This window comes from Desmodus rotundus, chromosome 5 (genome assembly GCF_022682495.2).
Source record: "Desmodus rotundus isolate HL8 chromosome 5, HLdesRot8A.1, whole genome shotgun sequence".
NCBI classification, from domain to species: Eukaryota; Metazoa; Chordata; class Mammalia; order Chiroptera; family Phyllostomidae; genus Desmodus; species Desmodus rotundus.
This window is the reverse complement of record NC_071391.1, coordinates 60,498,363-60,520,131: the sequence shown is the minus strand read 5'-3', so window position 1 is coordinate 60,520,131 and position 21,769 is coordinate 60,498,363. Positions and strand designations below refer to the sequence as shown.

The 21,769-nt window shown below is 44.0% G+C and overlaps 1 protein-coding gene across 1 annotated transcript in view; it reads right to left on the bottom strand.

The window, feature by feature from the left end:
- Window positions 1-16,495: 16,495 nt before the first annotated feature.
- FOLH1 (folate hydrolase 1) overlaps window positions 16,496-21,769 on the bottom strand; it is a 53,071-nt gene continuing 47,797 nt past the window's right edge. The window contains exons 18-19 of the mRNA XM_053924985.1: window positions 18,832-18,924; window positions 16,496-17,387 (exon numbers count right to left, since the gene is read on the bottom strand). Coding sequence (XP_053780960.1) covers window positions 17,198-17,387; window positions 18,832-18,924 — 283 coding nt within the window. The 3' untranslated portion in view covers window positions 16,496-17,197. The remainder of the gene's footprint in view (window positions 17,388-18,831; window positions 18,925-21,769) is intronic.

Below are 21,769 nucleotides of genomic sequence, written 5' to 3'. Positions count from 1 at the left end.
AGGGTGGAAGAACCAGGGAGGAAAATCTCTCTCAAGGATGTTCCAGGTGCCTCGACTGGGCTAGACTAGCACTTAGTCTCTTTCACTTTGCATAACATGGGAGAGAAATCGAATGGCAAGTATCACAGCATCACCTGGGTGCCACAGTGTGCGTGTGTCGAAAGACCAGAGGGAGGGCGGGTATCCCTTGTGCTGTGATGCTTGAGCTGAGTCTCAAGGAGCTGGAGAGTTCAAGAAAGAACATGAGATGGAGGAATGATTTGCTTCCTACATTCACCACACTTCCTGATTGGTTCTCATTCATCAGGCACTTTCTCAAGGACCAGAAACTCCTGGTTTCCTAACATGGCCTCTTGGTCTCTCCTGCTGCTTTCCCTGTCATGGGGGTTTGCATATGCTCATTTTAGTCTATACACTTTTCTGGCATGGCCTAATTATGTACCATGAGTTTATTTATCATTCTAATATCAAGGAGTCCCATATCCACAGAAATTCATATCACAAAGTAATGACCTCATTGACCTCTCCAGAGCAATTTTCCCCTGGAACACCATTCTCCAAGTGTCAAAACCAGAATTCACCCCAAATCCAAAACTTGCTCCTTTCTTCAGCACGGTCTTGGCATTGATCCCACCAATCACCAGCTGACCCAATCTTTTCCATTGTGCATTCGGTAAGTTCCCCTCCTCCTCTCCACAGCCCGGTGAAGGTGATCCATCCTCTCAATACACAACCTTAAATGTAAATGATTGGCCTTGGCTGGGCGGCCCAGTTGGTTAGAGCACCGTCCCCATATCTAAGGTTGAGGGTTCTATCTCTGGTCAGGACAACTACAGGAAGCATCCAATGAATGCATAAATAATTGGTACAACAAATCAATGTCTCTCTGTCTCTCTCTCTCAAATGAATAATTTTTTTTAAGTGAGGTTTGTTAAAAAAAAATAATAATAACAGTCCAAGGAGGAGTTTCATAGGGGCAGCCAAGCTCTAGTAGAATTTTCCTAAATTATCTTGACTAGTTAAATTTTCTTCAGGATTTGCTAGTTGATAAGTACAGAGTGAGACGTAAAGATAGAAGAGTGAAGTAAAAGTACAATTCTATAGTTGATGATTATAAAGACATTAACAATTAAAGAAGCAAAAGGATTTTTAAAAAAAATTTTTGAAGCAGTTTTAGGTTCCCAGCAAAATTGAATGGAAGGTACAGGGCTTCCCATACACGTCTGTCCCCACACATGAATAGCCCTCCCTCATCATCAACATCCCTTACCAACACAGTTTGCATGTTTCTTACAACCGAGGCACCCACGTGACATACCATTATCACCCAAAGTCCATAGTTTTCACTGTTGGAGTAGGAAAATTTTATTTTTTCAATGTTACTTAGATTTTTATTCCCACACACCAGATTAATCTATTCATTTATCTTTTTCCTTTTTATTGAATTTGTTGAGGTAACACTGGTTGACAAAATTACATTGGACTCAGTTACACAACTCCATAACACGTCGTCTGTAACTACATTTTCTTTCCCCATGCTGTAGGAAAATATTTTTAACTCATAAAGGCTTTGAATATTGTATTGTAGTTATACATGTGGTTCAGACCCCTAAGGACATTTTTGTTTCCTGTTATTAAAACAAATATTTATTAATGCCAATTTTGAGATTTTTCTGAAAAACAAGAGAATGCACGAGACATTCCTCATTCAGAGCATCACTAATATAGTTACTGCCTTTAGAGTCCCGACTTTGCCGTTTCGGGAGTATGCGACGCATAAGTACATGCATTTATTCTCTTAAGTTCCTGGAGTTTTATCAACTTCCTATGACTTCTAGAGTGCTGACATGTTACATTTATTTGGAAAATTCTTTAGCGGATTGTGTCACATGCTTGCTCCTTGACATTATATTTGCAAAACTAAGGTTATTACATGGTTCCTTTTACTTCACATCAGCAGATCCCAGCAGTCATTTCTGCCACTAGGTGGTAGAAGGAGTTATAACCCAGGCTAGAGAGATACCCAGAGTCGATGAGGGCTCTGCTTGGGAACTTAAAGCCTGCATTTCTAATTCACTCAGCACCGGTGTTTTCTAAGCCATGTCTCACTGCACGGGATACAGAGATGAAAGTTCCAGTCTCTGACGTCACACCATTCACAGTCTCCCAGAGAAGACTGACGGGTCAATGCAATCAGTACGAGGAAGCATTATTTGGTCAACAGAGCACATATACTGGAATTGAACAACCATACATTAAAATTCTGAATTTGCTATTGCAATGACATGGGCTAAAATATGTCTTTGCTTACCTGTTTCTTCATGTATATGTTCATGAACTGGGAATAAAATTGCAGGTAGGTAGGATAAGTAAAGATTAAGCTTAATGTTTGTAATTATGGTAGATTTATAGAAAATGTTAGGTTGATTCCATTGGACTGCTACAGCAAAATATCATAGACTGACTGGCTTATAAATGACAGAAATTTCTCTCGCACAGTTCTAGAGGCTGGAAGATCAGGGGGCACATGTGGTTGGCTGATGGCCCCGTTCCAGGTGGCAGCCTTCTTGTATCCTCGCTTGGCAGAAGGGGAAGGGATCTCTCTGAAGCTCATATAAGGCACTAATTCCATTTCTGAGGGTTCCTCTCTCATGACTCAAGCCCATCTCAAAGACCCACCTCCTTATGCCATCACATCGGGCATTACAGTTCAATACATGAGGTTTGGGGGCCACACAAACACTGAGATCACAGCACTTAGCTCCTTTTAGCCCTGTATTTCATCCACCTTCCATATTTCTCCTACAGTGAATTCCGACAAGAATCCTTAAGTAATACATATCATACAGCAAGATAGTTTACATCAAAGTCAGTAAAAATACACCTAATCAAATTACAATATACATGTCACAATGACCTATGAAATCTTGCTGGAATCTGGTTTCAACTCTGACTCCAAGTATCATTCAAGCAATTTTTAAAAAGTAGTGTATTTCTGTATAGATGATATTTATACAAAAGAGTAGCAAGAAATCCATGGAACAATGGAAATTGTTAGAAAGGCAGCACATTTCTTAAAATGTAAAAATTTTACTGAAAGGAAATCCTTCCAGAGTTTGTCATTAAACAAATAGGGATTAAGTGGGAAAAGGGACAGTGGAAGTGGTATTCGGATGGAGGTAACAGCATGGCCAAAAGTTCAAAGTGAAGGTGGGCATCCTTGTAGAACAACTTCCATAGCTACTGTGTCCCGGTTCTTTTACACACAACTCTTACCAACTACTAAGAACACTGCCATTCAGGTGGGAGGCATTCTTCGTTCAGGGATACTTCTTACAACAAAACCAGTTGAGAAGCCCCAAAATATGCACAGAAGCAGACAAATCAGCAATCCCTAAAGATCCATGAGGAGCCCTGGCTGGTGCAGCTCAGTTGGTTGGGCATCGTCCTGTGAACAGAATGGTCACCAGTTCTATTCTTGGTCAGGGCACGTGCCTGGGTTGTTGGCCAGGTCCCGAGTTGGACACATTCGAGAGGTAACTGATTGATGTATCTCCCGCACATTGCTATTTCTCTCCTTCTCTTTCTCCCATACTTCTCCTCTCTCTGAAAAGAAATAAATCAAATATTGGAAGAAAAAGTAAAGATCCATATGCTATCAGGGTCTCTTTAGAAGGAAATGTGGAGATGGGGACAGAACTTCTGGTAAATCTGAGAACCCCAAAAGTCAGCAACAGAGATTTATTGAAAGGCATGGAAGGCCAATTCAAGAACAGCTGCTAACTTGGGTAAGAGGGAGCTTGCACACTGGAATATGCAAGGGGTGCACAAACAGATGTGAAGGCGCTGGTACCACCTAGGTTCAACACTGTCAACATAACCAACAAAAATTCCCTTTAGGGTCAAGCTCCATACAGAGAAAAATGTACTGGGAGTAAAATATGTACAGAAAAACCCCAAAGCAATAGGACCACCTAAAGAAAAAGTTCCAATGAAATAAATGTGAGAGCCCTAGCTAGGCGGCTCCATTGGTTGGAGGATCTTCCCATGCACCAAAAGGTTGCATATTCAGTCCCCTGTCACGGCAAATACCTGGCTTTCGGGTTTGATCCACGGTTGGTGAGCGTTCAGGAGGCAACCAACCTATGTCTGTCTTACACAGCAATATTTCTCTTTCTCTCTCCCTCAATAATCAATTGAAAGAAAGAAGAAAGAAAGAAAGAAAGAAAGAAAGAAAGAAAGAAAGAAAGAAAGAAAGAAAGAAAGAAAGAAAGAAAGAAGAAAAGGAAGGGAAAGAGAACGAGCAGATAGCTAAAATAAGGGGCCATACTGTTGAACACCTTATGCAAACAGCCAGGGAGCTCTACACTCAGGAAGCAGGAAAGCTGTCCTGATGTACCTTCACCTCAGAAAATTCCAGGAACACTAACTGCATATAAAAACCATTAAAAATCCCTGGAGGCGAGGGGATGATGGGGTGGCCGTCTTCCACCTTGTGTTGGGGGTGGAATCAACATGGAGGGTGCAGTCCTCCCTTATTCCTCTAGTGCTAATACGGTGGGGGACTTTGATGCAGATCCCGGCCCTCGGAAACCGTGTGTTGTGGCAGCAATGGACAAATTCACAGGGACTACAGAAATCCTGTGGAGAAAAAGGGACAGCACGGCCACTCTCTAAGTGAGAGAGGGCACTGACCCTTGCCTTGACAGGCTTTTATTGCTTTTCTGGGCACATTACATTGAGGATGGTCCTCATTTACTATGCACAGGTTCAGTTTGGGTGGTTACCTTTTACAGAAAACAAAGGAGAGGATGTTTCTAAGTACATCAAAAAGGAAGGAAATTTGTGAATGTAAAGGGAAAAGTGTTTGAACTGGTTATACTCATCCTTGGAAGGTTTAGCATAGGTTTTAGGAAGTTACTTTAAAGATATGCAGTAAACTTTGCTGCCTCAATTCAGGGTGAGGGAGTTTTAGCAAAAAGCAAGTCTCAAAGCGGCCTCGGTACAATGCAGGCCTGATTCCCCACGGGAGAACCTATCTGTGGGTTTGGGTCCTGTGTGCTAGACCACGCTCCCCACTGGCCTTTCTGAGTGGGAGCAGGGCCCATGCCACACATAATGGTCCCCTCTAGCACTTTGGTCATCTGGACAGTCCTGATGGGAGTGGAGAAATCCAGTCATCTGTAGCCTTGAGGGACAGAGGTGGTCTCAAACATTTTCAGAGCAGAACCTCATTCCCTTGTTCATCTACAGCACCAGGAGTAACGGGATCCCTACCGTCTCTCTGCATATTCCACTCTGAGTCTGCGAAAGCAGATTTGGGGGGCGAAAAATGAATGATCTGAAAGGAACTGTGCTATTTCTCTGAGAGCGAATCTGCCAACACAAAGACCTCCAGACGAAGCCGGGCTGGGTGAGGCCCATCAAAGCACTGCCAGGCCTGGACGGTCCCCTTGTCACCACAGCTGAGACTTCTGAGTTAATTTTTGAAGTACGAAGGGATCAGTTGGCAGCATGGCCCCCCACATCGCCCCCTGGGGACTGAAAAGCCCAGGAGGCCATGCTCCCTGTGTCAGCACTGTCCTCTGATTCACAGGGATGCAAACTGGTCCTGAAATCAGCCCCAGTAGAGGTGTCAACCACTGCCCCAGTGGGGCTGGTGGCAGAGCTGAGCCCGTGAGCCCACAGGGCCCATCCCAAACTATCCCTCGCCCAAGACCCTTTGCACGGCCACTTCTGTCCCTCCTTCAGCCTCTTGACTCTGGTCTCAGGTGGTGGACCTGGAGAGACGGACAAGAGTTTTAGTATTCACAAGGCTATTTGATTTAAAAAAAAAAAAGTTAAAAGGGAGCTACCATAAGATGGGCATCTGATTTCTCAACAGGAGAAACTGCCACCAAATATTCTCAATGATGGAAGTCAAGGACCTACAATCAAGATTCCTCTACTCAGCAAGGTTATCACTTAGAATCAAAGGAGAGATATAGAGTTTCCCAGACCAGAAAAAGCTGAAGGAGTTCATCCTCACCGAACCCGTGTTATGAAAAATGTTAAGGGGACTTCTTTCATAATAAGCAGAAAAATATGAATAATAAAGTGATAAGAGCTCTATATATACCAATAATTACATTAAATGTAAATGAGTTAAGTGAGCCATTCAAAAGATGTGGTTGGCTGAATGAATAAGAAAACGAGGCTCATATATATGCTGCATACACGACAACCCATTCAGACTGAATGCATGTATAGAAAGTAAAGTGACAAAATGATATATCATGCAAATAGAAACAAAAAACCTGAGGTAGCAATATTTACATCAGACATAATAGACTTTAAGACAAAGGCTATAACAAGAGATCATGAAGGAGCAAGAAATTCCACTTCTGAGTATTTGTCCCAAGAAACCCAAAACACTAATTCCAACAGGCATCATTGCTTACAACAGCCAAGATACTTTCTTTTACCCTCACCCTGAACACACAGACAGGCCACTTCTTACCACCTACTACCAAACACTCCAGTATTTTCCAACGAAATACACTTTGAGTAAGGCTAACAACCTCATACCCTATGAACAAACTTTGATGTTTCATGCACATGGTAATCAATATATACACAAACCACTATACATGTGCAGGACACCTAGAAATATCTCCAGAAAACCATGTATGATACAACCTCAAAACACCAAATTATTCCTAGCTTATGAGTCACATCCACAAATACTAACAAATAACCATACCTCCCATCGCAGATACATGTAAATACTATTCTCCCACTTTCCTGTATAAACACAGAAACCTACTCTCTATCAAACACACACGTACTTGCTTCTGCACACACATGAAAGCCTAACAACTCCCTAGTGGAAAGTATAAAGATATAGCTCCAGCAAATATTCCTCCAAACGCCATGGCCCTTGAATACACACACACAAACTAATACACACACAACTCTCCACAAGCCCCAAATACCCCACAACTACCCAGTAAAATACAGACATGCAAACATATCACCCTATACCCTATGTCCCAAATACACATGTAATGCCACAGTACCTGCATAAACGTAACCCCACACTCCCAAATTCTCATGCAGAATTAACTCTTCCATCTCACGGAATACACAATCACAAACACACCAAAGCATGCAAACACCACATAACACCAGCATATACACCATCCACCAGCACACACAGCTCCTGAAAATCAAAAAGTGAAAAAAATACACATAACCATACGACATGCCCTGAATACATAATGACCCTTCTACGTTCCTCAAATACGAAACAAAGAGATCATACACTCCAGCTAGTGATCAGAAACAGTTTTTGCACATGCAGATGGTCCTTCCAAACCCCCATCACAGAAACCCTAATACACGGGGTGGGAGAGGGGAAAGAACAGGAAAACATGCCCCACCCACAAACCCAAAATACAAACACCTAACCACCAACTCCTGGAATATACAGGCACTACCTCTCAACACCCTCCAAATACAACACTCGGTCCTACACGCTCTCCCAAAAAATAGACAGGACCTCGCCTTATTCACGAATATCCACAGACAAAACCAACTCACACATTTCAATACACACATATCAGATTCCCACCAACCAATGAATACGCACAAACCCCCTCTATGCTCGCAAGTCCATGATTTGACAGCAGACTTCATTGCCTTTAGAGTCAGCAAAGTCACTCAGTTCATTAACAAGAGTGCAGTTTGAACGTAATTGCTGGTTGAGACTTTCACGTAAAACTCTCAGGAAGTGCATGAAAGCTTCACTCACTTCCACTCATGTTCAGTGACTTGAGCTACTTCTTGCTGAACAGGAGGACCATTTTCAAATTCAGAAGAATGGAACAGCCCCGGAGCTCGTGTATTATTCAGAATGCAGGAGGCACAGAATGACCCTCAAGACTTTAATAGCTTACATGCATTAGACTTAACTGTAGGCCTGGCAATGCACCCCCCACCACCACCGCCACCACCCCACCTTGCAGCGAGTTCCCCTGGTGCCAGTTTCATGGGTAAATACCAAGGGAAGTGAGCTGGGGGGAGGGGGGGCGTGAACAAAGACTCAGGGCACAAATAGCCCACAGGGTGAACAATAGTGGATGATACCTAAGTATCACCAGGGTGATACCTAAGTGGGAAAGAGTCCAAGCATCCTTTACCTCCTTGTTTACATGACCCACTCTGGAAGCCACCATGCCAGGCCCCGGCCCCGTGCAGTCCAGGACAGCCATTGGGGACTGTCCCTCCCTGCTGGCACACATGCGCCCACCAGTGGCTACTAGCCACAACAGACTCTGGGTGCAGTTGCAGGACAGAGCCCCGCCCCCAGTGCAGTGTGCGCACTGTGAGTCCTGGAGCAAGGCACACCCCTGACCTACCGTTTAGGGGAGGAAAGACATGGAGGGTGGGTGTGAGGAGCTTCCTGCAAAGCTTCTCCAGCAAGGCCTCCTTGTAGTGTTCCCTATTTCAGACCATGGCATGTGAAAAGAGCACTTCGATTTTTTAAAATTGCAACCTTGCAATCCTTCAACTTAGATACAGCCCTCCCCCCGGAAACGGTGTTGGGGAGGTCTCCCTAAAGCACACATCCTCAAACTGGAGCAAGTGCCTTCACTGACTTCAGACTGCATTTCCACGGTTTCTTTTTCTTTCTTTCTTTTTTTTTAAGAAAACCCATTCCTTTTTTCTTTCTTTTTTTTTTTTTAATTTTATTTATTTTAGAGAAGGGAAGGGAGGGAGAAAGAAAGGGAGAGAAACATTAAAGTGTGGTTGCCTCTCATGTGCCCTGTGTTGGGGACCTGGCTTGCAACCCAGGCATGTGCCCTGACTGGGAATGAACCTACCATTTGGTTCACAGGCTGGCACTCAATCCACAGAGCCACACCAGCCAGGGCCAATAATTTCTAAGAATAGTAGAACCTTCCTCCAGAATTGTCATTAAATAATTTTGGCAAGAGAGAAAAAAGGAATTCTGGCAAAGAAATTTAGACCTGGGACACATTTGAAGAGATACTTTCCCCTCACTAAATTCCTAGAGTTTTTCCAAATGCACTAAGTGGAGTAGAGTATTTTTCTTTTCCTTTTCCCTTTTCATTTGTAAAGGGAACTTTCTCGTTATTTACTGTCCACAAAGCATGCACATGAAGACACATCTTCATAAATTATATGGGGGAATCACTAAAGAAAAAAGATATGGTCAAGTTGGGGTTTTTTTGCAAGAAAATATTTTTATTGACTTTCCCCCCAAGTTTTTTTCATATTTTATTTTTTCTTCATGTTTTTGTTTTTATTGTTGTTCAGTGACAGTTCTCCCCATTTCCCCCCACAGGATATTTTCTCAGTGTGTTTTTTTAGTGCAAGGAGGTTTTTCAGTACATGTTGATTCACAGATATTTCCATTGCAAGTTTGCTGTTATAATGTTGATCAGGACTTGACTGCCTGGGCCAGTTTCTGTTCACACTGCGAGTAAGTAGTATGGGAACAATTTCACCTTCTATTCCCTCCTGGTTTTGCGTTATACTGCAGAATTTGTGTTATATTGGAGTCTTTCGGTGAACGTTCTAAGTGTGGAACATTCACCTCTAAGAATATTGCTGCCACAGCAGGGAGTGAAGCTTGTCTCCTGAGAGGTTTGGCTGCAATCCTCCCAAGTTGTCACCGCTCATCTCTCTTGACCAATTACCTAAAAATCTCCTTTCACAACACAAAACACAAATGCTTGTTCACATCATGCTGACAGTGATAAACTGGCATTTATGTGCAACATGAACATAAGAATCAAACAGGGTACTTAAGGGGTGCTACTACCAAGATTCCCATGCAGATGGAACCACAGGCAATAATGAGCTTAGGTTCCAAAGAGCAGGGCTGTATGTGGGATGCAGACAGGAAAGTGGAAGCAGGTGAGCAGGGCTTCCAGGCTCAGCCTGGCAAGCAGCCTGGATGAGGCTTCTGTGAAAGGGGTGGACATGGTGGGTAGAACTCAGGCTTTGTTTCACAGTGCACGTCCGTCTCAGGTGCAGTGCGCCTAGGCAAACCAGGACCTTAGGAGGTTAAGCCCTGTTAACACATGCACGCAGAAGATTTTCTGCCTTCCTGTCCCTTACTTCTGTCCTTACCACCACTGAGCCTAGACGTTCATGCTGTGTGACAGCTCTCACAAACTCCTTAACCTCCAAAGAGCATGTCTGTTTCACGTGTGTGTGCAATTGTGTTCTGTGGTGGAGCCAGGATGCACACTTAAGTCTCTTTAGTCCGAGTGATCTTGCTTATGGGGGGAGTAGTCAGTAATAGCCTAATAACTAACTTTTTCATACTGTTCCCAGATAAAATACAAGATGCCAGTTAAAAGTACATTTTAGAGAAGATTGAATAAATTTACAGTAAAGGTATGTCCCAAATACTGCAGGGGGCACAATTATCCTAAAAACTAATTTGTGTATCTGAAAGTCAAATTCAATTGGGTGTCCATTATTGGCTAAATCTGGCCATCTGGAAAGATTTCAAGGAGCACAAGTAACACTGGTGTCCCATGGGAAAGAGGACTGTGTTGCCGGAGAAAGAGGCAGGAGAAAGACTTGTCACTGCTTTTCCCATTTCGCACAATTTGTCTGTGAACTAAGCAAAGACATTGCTTGTTTAAAATATTACATGAAGATCATTCAAAAGGTACAAAATTGAAGATTGAACAACATACTAGTCTGAGAAACAAAAAGTAGTGATTTCTGGTCCTGGCCGCATAGGCTACAGGGCCTCCCCTTACACACTGGAGCAAAGGAGACTGCTGGTGAGGCTGGGCCGGCTGCAGCCTGCAGAGCTGCCAGCACTGGAAGGTTCTGGGGCCTCGGGACCGTGTCCTAAAGAGTGATTGCACACCGCTACCGAAGGGGCTGGATCTGCCGAGTCAACCCTAGTTTCAAACACGGGGTTGTGTGTGGCCCTAAGTTCCCATTATTTTTTCAGGTGGTATGTTTGACTTTTGTTCAGGAAGTGTGGCCTGTGTTGAAGTAAGTCAAGAGTCAGATAGGAAGCAGGTTGAGGGACCCAGAGTTAGGTTGATGGATCAATAACTGAAATAAAGGGAACATCAAGTAAAGCCTTTGTGCTGTGAATTGAAACAAAACAATGTATAAGTTTCCTAAAGATGCACACCAATTGTGTTACCACTTAAAATTTGAAAGGGACTTCTGGTTCTCGCTCACCTGCAGAGCCTGCCATGGAATGTCTCCCCACACCAACCCCACCATGCCACCTGCTCTCTGCCCCTCCCCTGCTGCAGAATGTCTGGAGCCCTACGTTCTGCTATTTAAATTCAAACTCCTCCTTCCACTGGATGCTGAGCATCTGTTGGAGCAGCTCACTCTCTGGATCCTGGACCTGCACTTTCTTATTGTGGAGGCTACTGAGCAGTGGAGGTCAGCGCCTCAGCCTGCGGGGATGGCTTCAGAAAGAGGTAAGCATGTAGGTTGGGGGGCAGCTGTTTTAGAGACAGTGCTGTCTCTGAAAACTTAGGATTAAAATATGACAGTTCCACTGGGGAAACAGTTTGGACTGAAGTTGAGGAAGGAGAGAGTACTTGACCTCCACGGACCTGACCTGTCACCCGGGAAGGCTGGGAGGCCGTGGAAACTGGTGAGGGCGTGGTACAGGAGGGCTGCTGAGAAGGAGTCAGGATGACTCGGGGGAAGTGCCTGGGTGTACAAAATGGACGGCCGCAGGCATGTTGGTTCTTTCTAGAGGAGAGACAGGCCACTTCAACGTGTGTGCAGGGAGCAGTGGGGTGTGTCGTGGTGGTGGCACGTGGGGGAGGGTTACAGGAAAGCTTGTCCTCTGTCCTGTTCTTCAGGCACCTGAAGGCTACCCCGCAGTATCTTTCTAAGGGATTTGAACTGACTATATTAGAGCTAATGGGGCAGTGGGGACAGGTGGTCTTGGCCATGAAGATGTCCAGTGTGACAGTCTGTGGCCAGGTCTCCAATGAAATGTCAGCCCTGAGAGCAAGGTGTACGGTACCCCAATTGCTGCAGCCCAGGGCTTCCCCACTCCTTCCAGCCCAGAGCTCATTTCTCCTGAGTCCAGGGAGCCACTTGTTTTCTTGGGTTCCACATGGGCAGGGCAGCCGGGTAACTTCTACCAAGGTAGGGCTCGGTTCCCTGACTTGCCTGAATTGTTCCCCCCTGTGGAAACGGTTCTTCAGACCTGACCTGCTTTCTCCTATTGTGTATCTTATGGTGCATCCTTTGCCCTGCCTTTTCCCTTTGAGATAAAGGGTTTGCTCATAGGTCTCGTAACTACCTACAGATCTGGAAAGGCGGATTCTTTTTTAAAGGGGGCACAGAATCAGGAAGACGATCTTCTGTATCATTAGAAAACATCCAATGACACCTGTCCTGAGCAATTAGAGGCACCTGGTCAACTTTCATAACTTCTGTCCCACCTCCCGGTGAAAGGACCCAACATAAAGTCTGCTAAGAACCTGGCTGGACTGGGAGTGGGTGGGCCTTGGAGAATAGGCAGGTCTGCACGTCCTCACAATTGACTCTTTTGGATGCCCCCTCTGTCCTCTCCCCTCCCGGAGTCACACGGCTTCAGAGGGCCTGGCCCAGCTGCACCTTGTTAATGTCCCCCTACACTGCCCTCACCATCGCATGCCTTGGCGGTGGAAGCTGCAACCCCTCACACTCCCTCCTCTTCCCTCTCTGCCCCAGCTCTAATTCCCAGGAAGGCTGTATCCAAGGCCTAGTGCACCGGCAGACCCCTGCAGTCCCTGGAGACCAGGGCACCCAAGGATATCTCCCCTAGGGCCTTGAAGGGGTACATGGCCATCATGGACAAGCTGGTGAGGCTGGCCTTCTCTGCCCCAAGGCCATCAGGTGGAGTATCGAAAGAGGACAGAAAGGAGTATCAGCAGGAAGAGGATCGGACCTACCTGGACCCTCGTCTCCTGAGCTACATTGACAAGCTCTTTTCCCAGGAAGACTTTGTTGTGAAGGTGGGCTGGCTCAGAGCTCCGGGGTCTACAGGATTCTAGAGGGCGGCACCACAGGCCCCAGACTGGGGTTCTACCCAGGTGGATGAGATGAGCTCTGTTCTTTCTCTTTTTTTTGATATATTTATTGATTATGCTATTACAGTTGTCCCATTTCCACCCCTTCACTCAACTCCATCCTGCCCACCCCAGAGCTCTGTTCTTTGTTCCTGAGCTCGGTGTGTGTGTCAGTGTGCATGTTGTGTGTGGTGTATTTGGTGTGTCTGTAGCTGATGACCAGGAGTTGTAAAACCTCTTGTAGGAGAGGATGGGGTAGACCTTTGCTTTTTAATTTTCCCCCTGGTTCTATTGACTCACAGGTCACTCACAGCCTCTTCCTTCTGTCCCAGGTGGCAGAGGTCATTCACCCCAGATTTCTGGCACAGTTGCTTTCCCCAGAAGCACAGTTGGATGTCTTGGCCCTAGCTGAGGACTTGGGGCAGGAGAAACGACTTACTCCTGTCCAGGTGAGCCAGTGGTGGGATAGAACTTAGGAAGATGGGAGGGGGTCTGTAGGGGAGCCATGGGAGGGACAGACCACAGGTGAGTTAGAGGAGAGAGGGGCTCTAGGTTAGACACGGAGGGAGGGACTCCAGGTAGATTGGGGATGTGGGGACCCCAGGTGAGCCATGGGAGGGAGCACCCAGGTAGACCAGGGCAGGCAGCAACCCAGAACAGGGGCGCACATGACTCTGTCTGGCCGGCCTTTGCCTGTAAGGCATGGCATGTTGAGGGACCAGCTCTGGGGTGGGTGCAGTACAGGAAGGCAAGAAGGAGAGGGTGACAGGAAGGAGAGGAAGACAGGAAGGAGAGTGATAAGAAGGAGAGGTGACAGAAGGAGGTGATAGGAAGGAGTGGTGGGGAGGGAAGAACACAAAGCTGGGAATATGGCAGAGGAGGACAGCAGGAGGTTCACATGTTTGTTTTGGATTCAAGTCATAGTGTCATCCCCTTCCTACCTCCCCCCAATGCCATTGTCCCCACACCCACGTACTTCCTCCTCTCACATGGATGTGCAGAGCCAGTCAGTGTACCCCTTTTTTTCCCAGTTGGTAGAGGAGCGAGCGACTCCTGGCCTTGAAGGAGGAGGAGGGTGTGCAGGTACTCCTGAGTCATGGTGCACCCTGATTGGATTTGAGTCCTTTTGAGTCTGTGGCCAGCCAGGATGCCCAGAGGCGTGACCATGGCTCCCAGCCGGAGGTCAGTGACAAAGCCTCCCCACCAGAGACTGACTTCTAGGACTGCCAAAGCCACGGTCAAACAGACACCCACCTGTCCAAGCCCAAATCCTTTTTGTCTTTTCAGGACATCAGGGGTGCTCACCACTGAAGGCTCGATGCCCACTCTTTGCTCCCCAGGGTCCCAGATGCACCTACTCTGCACTGGGGCCAAAGGCTGCCTCCATTCCCAGGGAGACCCCTCCTGTTAGGGAGACCCCTCCTGTTAGGGAGACTCACGGGCCAGTGGGCAGGTCCAGTGAGAATGAGGACCTGCCCAGCCTGTCCTTCCTCTGGGCCTCTCCCAACAGCCTGCTGCCCCCTGCACTCTCTCTGGATCTGGTCACTGACTCGGGCCTTGCCTGTTCTGGAGGCCAGGGACCCCGAGGAGCTGCCCAGTCCCAGCCTCAAAAGAGAAAGTGTGACCAGTATGTCACAGGGAGTTGGAGGAAGTGGTACTGCAGCCAGTAGGGAGCAGTGGGGTGTGTGTCCCTCTGCCAGACACCAGGCAGCCCAGCCTAGATGTGACCCAGCTGTCCCCTGGTGGAGCCACGGCTGATCCTGGCTGTTCCACTGACATGGGCGGCAGGGAGGGAGGGCAGGACCATGATGGTGGGGGTGGGCCTGTGGTAGGAGCAGCTCCCTCGTGGCACAGTGTGTCAGTTATGAATCAAGATGGTTTTGTTTGAAAATGTTCTAGTGGCCGTTGTCTCCATATTTGTGACTGTGCTGCAGCTTGGAGAGGGGACCTGAGAGGAAGGAAGGGTGTGGGAGGTCATGGGCGCTATGGATTCACAGGTGACCCTTCAGTCCCTCCTTCCAGATGGACAGGGACTCCTTCCAACTGCTCCTGGGAGCACACAGCTCTCTGATCCTCAGGGAGCCCTCCCATCACTTCTCCCCAGGCCAGACTGGGTCAGGGGCCTCCCAGAAGCAGTCAGTCAAGTGGCTGAGTGATTCTCAGCTCTTCTAGGGCACAAATACAGATTATCATTAGCAGATAGGTTTGACTGCACAGAGACCATAATAATCAATTGCTTACAGACTCATATCAAAGCCCTTTCAGTGAGTGGTAAGTGACAATTAAGCTGTATCGTAACCTATAAAGCCATCCCCCCTTCTCCACTGTATGTGGAAAAATTGTCTTCCATGAAACCAGTCCCTGGTGCCCAAAAGGTTGGGGACAACTGAATGTAGCCCACAGAGTAAGATGGACATATGCAGTGTCCCCAATATAGAAAAGTAACTTCAATTTATATAATCACTTTCTTTCTTTATAGATGATTCCTATTTGATCCTTTGTTATTATAAATGTATTGGCAGACATGGTCATAGGAGCAACATACAGAAAACATTCCAAATGCCCACCAGCAGAAAAATGAACAAATACATCCTGTTATGTGCCAGTTATCCAACTTATTACTTCCAAATTACTCCTCATTGATCCCTCTTTGTAAATGCATCTGGGCCCTTTAAATAATGCTTCTCTTACCAAGAGGCATGGTGTCAAACTTTGAGCAGAAGGCATTGGAGCGACATTGGAAGGAGGGGTTTTCCTCCCTGGTTCCCATGTGCTCCCTTGGCAGGTCCCTGCATGCAAATGATCTCCCCTGGCCCCTGCAGTGCACTGGGCTTCACTGTTGTCCCCATCTTGTAGTACATGCTGCTGCTATAGCACCTCCCTGTATCTTGCAGTGCAAGGTGGCCAGCAAAACCAGCAGCGGGACCTTCTTCCAATGCTGCCCTGGTCTGGTTTTGTCGTAGAGTGCCTCCGGCAACACACTCCCCTATAAACAGCTTCTCACAGTGGCTGAGGTGCAAGATTCTGGGGAGTTTGGGGGTGTACATTTCAGCAAGTCCTGCTGGTGCAGCACCACAGCTGCTGCTCTGGCATTCAGTGAGGCCCGTGGGGTGGGGCGGACTCTCCACTGGCTGCTCCATCTCAGACCTAGGGCCAGTGACCGCTTCTTGTTTCTGCGGTTCTGTTCTGTAGAGTTCTCTGTGCCTCCTCCCAGACAGTACCTTATTGTTTCATGCTGTTCTGATCAATCATTCTTTATATTAAGTTTCCCTATTTATGTTTCTGTGTGGTTTCCCTGCCTTGACTAGATCTTGAATCATAAATGTCATAATCATGCGAGTGAAAATGCTCTGTGAAATCTGGGGAACTACAGCCGCAATAATGCATGGAGCAACCTTCAGAGTTAGTGAAAAACTCTAGTCCTAGAATAATGCACATGGTATAATTTTACTTATAAAAAGTTCAAAAATACACAAAGCCAAAAATGCACAGGGGATCTAGCCAGGTGGTAAAATTATAAATAACAGGGCAGAGCAACATAAAATTCAAGAATGTGAGTATGTCCGGGAGAAGAGGAAGGCACACTGGTCAACAGTACTTGGGGGGAACCGAGGATATTGGTACTATTCTGTTTCTTCATTTGGTTACTGGGGTGGGGGAGGTGTACACATGCTGTTTTATTTGTTCTCTTTCACTGTACATATTGTCTAAGTAGTGTGATAAGAGAGTATCCTCTCAGCCTCAGAGGCCATGCAGGACTTGAGGCCTCTGGTTCGGAGGGACCCTGTGAATTGTCCTTTGGGCTCTGACACAAACTGACGTGTCCCATGTGTGCATCCACAGGTGTAGGTTTAGAAGTACTGAATTAGACTTGATTCCCTGATAGCCCACATAAGAGTTTTAACATATTAGGCTGTTCTCCTTAATTTTAACACATAGTTCAGCTTCAGAATGACCTTGTGTAATTATAGAATAAAAATCATCTACCTCTCTTTCCTGATCCATGGGGAGAAATTAAAAAAAATACTAAGATGTATACAACTTTAATTTTGAGCTTGTCAATATACCCATGATGGTACTTTCTGATGATAGAACATACCTATTCATTATGGGCCCTCTACAGAAGCGCCTTAGGCTACTTCTCTCAGAGTCCCTGCTGCAGCCTGCACCGTGAAGGCTGCAATAGCAATCTGTCTCTTCACTTCTCCCCAGGCCTTGGCAGGATCTGGTTTATTTTCAATATCAAACAGAGCATCATAAATTCCTGGGAATAACTCCCCTGTGTACTTGTTGTGGTTGCTTGGCGCATAGATGACATGCCTGTTGATTAAAAAAAAATAGTTTGCTATCCACTAGTTGTCCAATAATATATACAAGTAAAAAACAAGAGCATGCAAGTCCAGGATCACACAATTCTAATTTTATGATTTCAATAAGCCACTTCTCAACTCAACTTCCAAGTTCAATCACCTCTAAAGACTGGTCTATGGAATATGTATTAGTTAGTTATATTTTGACTTTAAACCAATGACTTAAAGTGGTTTTGAGCAATAAAAATAACAACTACCGCAAAAACAGCTCATCACCTGCTATAGACTGTGGTTGACAGAATTTACCTATAATTTTTATAATCCTTAAAAATAAACTCTAAAAAAAGTTAATATTAGTACTTAACAGAAGAGGAAATTGAGGCCTGAGAGATTGAGTGATTAAGTGGTCAGTCTCAAGGCACATAGCAAATATGTGCTGACTTTCCACTGTAACACTTCATCCCCCGAAATGCGGCAAAATTGATTATTAATGTCCTATCTGTGACCGACCAACCAACTATTTTGCTTTCCCTCCTCTTTAAAAAAGAAGTCATGCAAACATGTTAAAATGCCTGGCTTAAAGCATGAAGAATCATGAGAAACAATTCTAATGTTCAATCTGACTGAAGCAGAAGGAGGTGTTTTATTGAGAGAGTTAGGTCAGTCTCAGTTATAGCCCTGGGCAGGGAAGAACAAGTTCCAAAGTAAATTAGGGAAGAAGAAAGGACGCACAATCATGCCACCTTTGGCAAACCAGTCACCCTGTCCGTCAAATGCCCTAGCCCGCAATTCCAATCCTTTGATAATCCCTATATTTTGACCCCTGATAGCCAATGATAAATTAATTCTGTAATACTTGGTAAGATCAACCTGGGAACAGAAATATTATATGTCAAAAACAGAAAAAAATTCTAATGTCAACATTAGGAAAGTGAGTAAATTATCATATTATATACTGTATATATTTATGTATAAATATAGGGGTGGGCAAAAGTAGGTCTACAGTATATAAAACACAATTTATTATATTAGTTTATTAATGATTGTATGATTCACTTGTACTACAATTGTAAATCTACTTTTGCCCACCCCTGCATATATTCACTATGTCTTATGTATGTAATGAGAGAAGGGCTAAAATTATATACATTAAAATATGAACATGATTTTATAAATGACTGATGGGATTGAGATTTTTATTTTCTCCTTGTGACTTTCTGAATCTTCTAAATGTCTTACAGTGAACACATATCCTTTTATAATCATAAACAAGACACTAAAAGGAAAGATACATAATGATCATATTAGCTTATATCAAGGAAAAATAATACATCATATACAACATGCATTTTAACATTTTCTATTGGCTTACAAGAAATCAATTATGATATTATTTTTCTACAGTGCAAAAAAAAAAAAGAAATGCTATTAAAATGAGTCATTTCCCCCCTTACCTATAGAAAGGCCTGTCTGGTAACCCTAAGGGATCAATAAATGCTCGTTCCAGAAACATCAGTTGATCATTCATAATTCTCAATGATATTAGGCTAAAAAGGAAATTAATACAGTTATAACCTCATGAAAATGTGTGCACTACTTAGCAAACAAAAATATTAGAATGAAACTAAACAATACTAATATATTTTAAGTTCCTATAGTTTTAAATTAAGAACAATAACATAGTTACATTTTAAAAATTCTATGAAGTACTACTCTGCTGAGGCTTAGAAAACCATAGAAATAGTCATGTGTGCCAATGGAAAAAAAATGAAAGTAACTTTTATTTATATTGAAATAACCATTAATTGATAAACCCAGGTACTTAAACATAGGCAAGACCTTTTCATCTTATATAACTTATTAATCTACTTATGGAAGTAATTTCAATGTATACACACATTTCCCTCTTTCTCTCTCTCTCTTCCTGACCTTGTGGCTGAAAGTCATCGAACTTTCCTTATACAGAGAGATTCAATTTGAAGAAACCCTGGGAGGTAATGCTCAGAGCACCAGTTATGTAAACGGGATCTTTTCACTCCAGGAACATGCTGGCTTCCCTCGGGAGACTGGAGAACTATCAGTCTTTGGGTGGAATATGGTGTGAGCACGAAGGTACCAAGAAGTCAATGCTATATCCTTTGATGGGTCAAGGAATTGCTTAAAGAAGTGTCTGCTCCTCAGATTTCAGTTTTAGTTCAGAAATTCAGCATCCCGTTTCATTTGCTTTAGCCAGCATTACTATTGTCATGCACGACAGTGCTCTAGAGCTCCAAATTTGGAAACAATAACACAGGGACAGAAACTGTACCTTAGTATCATTTGGAACAAATGAAACAAATACAGAAATACTCAAAGAAGTGAAAGCCATAATCTGACCTACAGGTAGTTTGCCAGAGGGAGAAAATATCATTATTTTAAGGATCTCTTTGAAGTTTATTTCTCATTGTTGACATTTTTGCACATGAGAAATTTGGAAAGGATTGAAAAGTATAAAAAACTCCATATTCATCATAACACCATTATTTTATAAATTGGTTTACTTTTTCTCTGTGTTCAATAAAAATGTAATCAAATATATTTACAATTTTATATCCTTTTTGTTTACTTCACATTATAAATATCTTATTGTATTTTCTTTATGATCATCAATTTTAATGCTTATAAATGTTTAAATTGGTGGACACCTAATTTTTTTAGTAATTTCTTTCCTCTTAGGTATTAAAATTATTTTTAATTATTGGGAATTATAAATCATATTTTCTCAGAGAAGCCTTTTTTTCCTTTCAAACTTGAAACTTTTTCCTTAAGAAAAAGATTCAAGAAACAGGACTTCTGGCCAAGATGGAGGCGTAGATAGATATACTTTGCCTCCTCGCACAACCAGAAGGACAACAACATATTTAAAAACAAAAAATAACCAGAACTGCCAGAAAATGAAACTCTGTGGAAGTCCAACAACCAAAGAGTCAAAGAAGAAGCATTCATGCAGACCGGTAGGAGGGGTGGAGATGGGCAGCTGGGGCAGGAGAGAGAACACACAGCAAGGTGGTGGTTGGAGGACTGGGTGGTCCCACATTTGTGTGCAGACAAACCTGGAAGAACAACTGAGGGACAAGACAGACCATGCAACTCAGGTTTCCAGTGTAGGAAAAGAAAGTCTCAAAACCTCTGGCTGTAAAAATCTGTGGGGGTGGGGTGGTGGAAGAAATTCCCTGCCTCACAGAAGAGTTTGTTGGAGAGACCCACAGGGTCCTAGAATGTACACAAACCGACCCACCCAGGAATTGGCACCAGAAGGGCCTAATTTGCTTGTGGGTAGTAGGGGAAGAGACTGAAAGCCAGGCTGAGAGCTGAGCAAGTGGCATTTTTCCCTCTCTGACACTTCCCCACATACAGCACCACAACACAGTGACGTGAGTTGCCCTGCACTGGTGAATACCTAAGGCTCCGCTGAGACAAAGAAATATGGCCCAAATGAAAGATCAGATCAAAGCTCCAAAAATAGAACTAAATGATGAAGGGATAGCCAACCTATCAGATGCACAGTTCAAAACATTGGTAGTTAGGATACTCACAGAAATGGTTGAGTATGGTCAGAAAATAGAGGAAAATGTGAAGACTATGCAAAGTGAAATAAAGAAAAATATACAGGGAACCAACAGTGAAGGGAAGAAAACTTGGACTCACATAAATGATTTGTAGCAAAAGGAAGAAATAAACATTCAACCAAAACATAATGAAGGAACAAGAATTCAAAACAATGATGACAGGCTCAGGAACCTACAGGACAATTTTAAAGGTTCCAACATCCAAATCATAGGGGTGCCAGAAGCAGAAGAGGAAGAGCAAGAAATTGAAAACTTATTTGAAAAAATAATCAAGGAGAACTTCCCCACTCTAGTGAGGGAAATAGACTTCTAGGAAGGCCAGGAAGCTCAGAGAGTCCCAAAGAAGTTGGACCCAAGGAGGAACACACCAAGGCTCATCATAATTACATTATCCAAGATGAAAGATAAAGAGAGAATCTTAAAAGCAGCAAGAGGAAAGGAGACAGTTACCTACAAAGGAGTTCCCATAAGACTATCAGTTGATTTCTCAAAAGAAACCTTACAGGCAAGGAGGGGCTGGAAAGAGATATTCAGAGTCAAGAAAGGCAAGGACCTATATCCAAAATTATTCTATCCAGGAAAGCTATCATTTAGAATGGAAGGGCAGATAAAGTGCTTCCTAGATAAGGTCAAGTTAAAGGAGTTCATCATCATTAAGCCCTTATTATATGAAAGTTTGAAGGGACCTATTTAAGAAAAAGAAGATGATCAAAAATACAAATAGTAAAATGACAACAAACTCACAACTATCAACAACTGAACCTAAAAACAAAAACAAAAACAA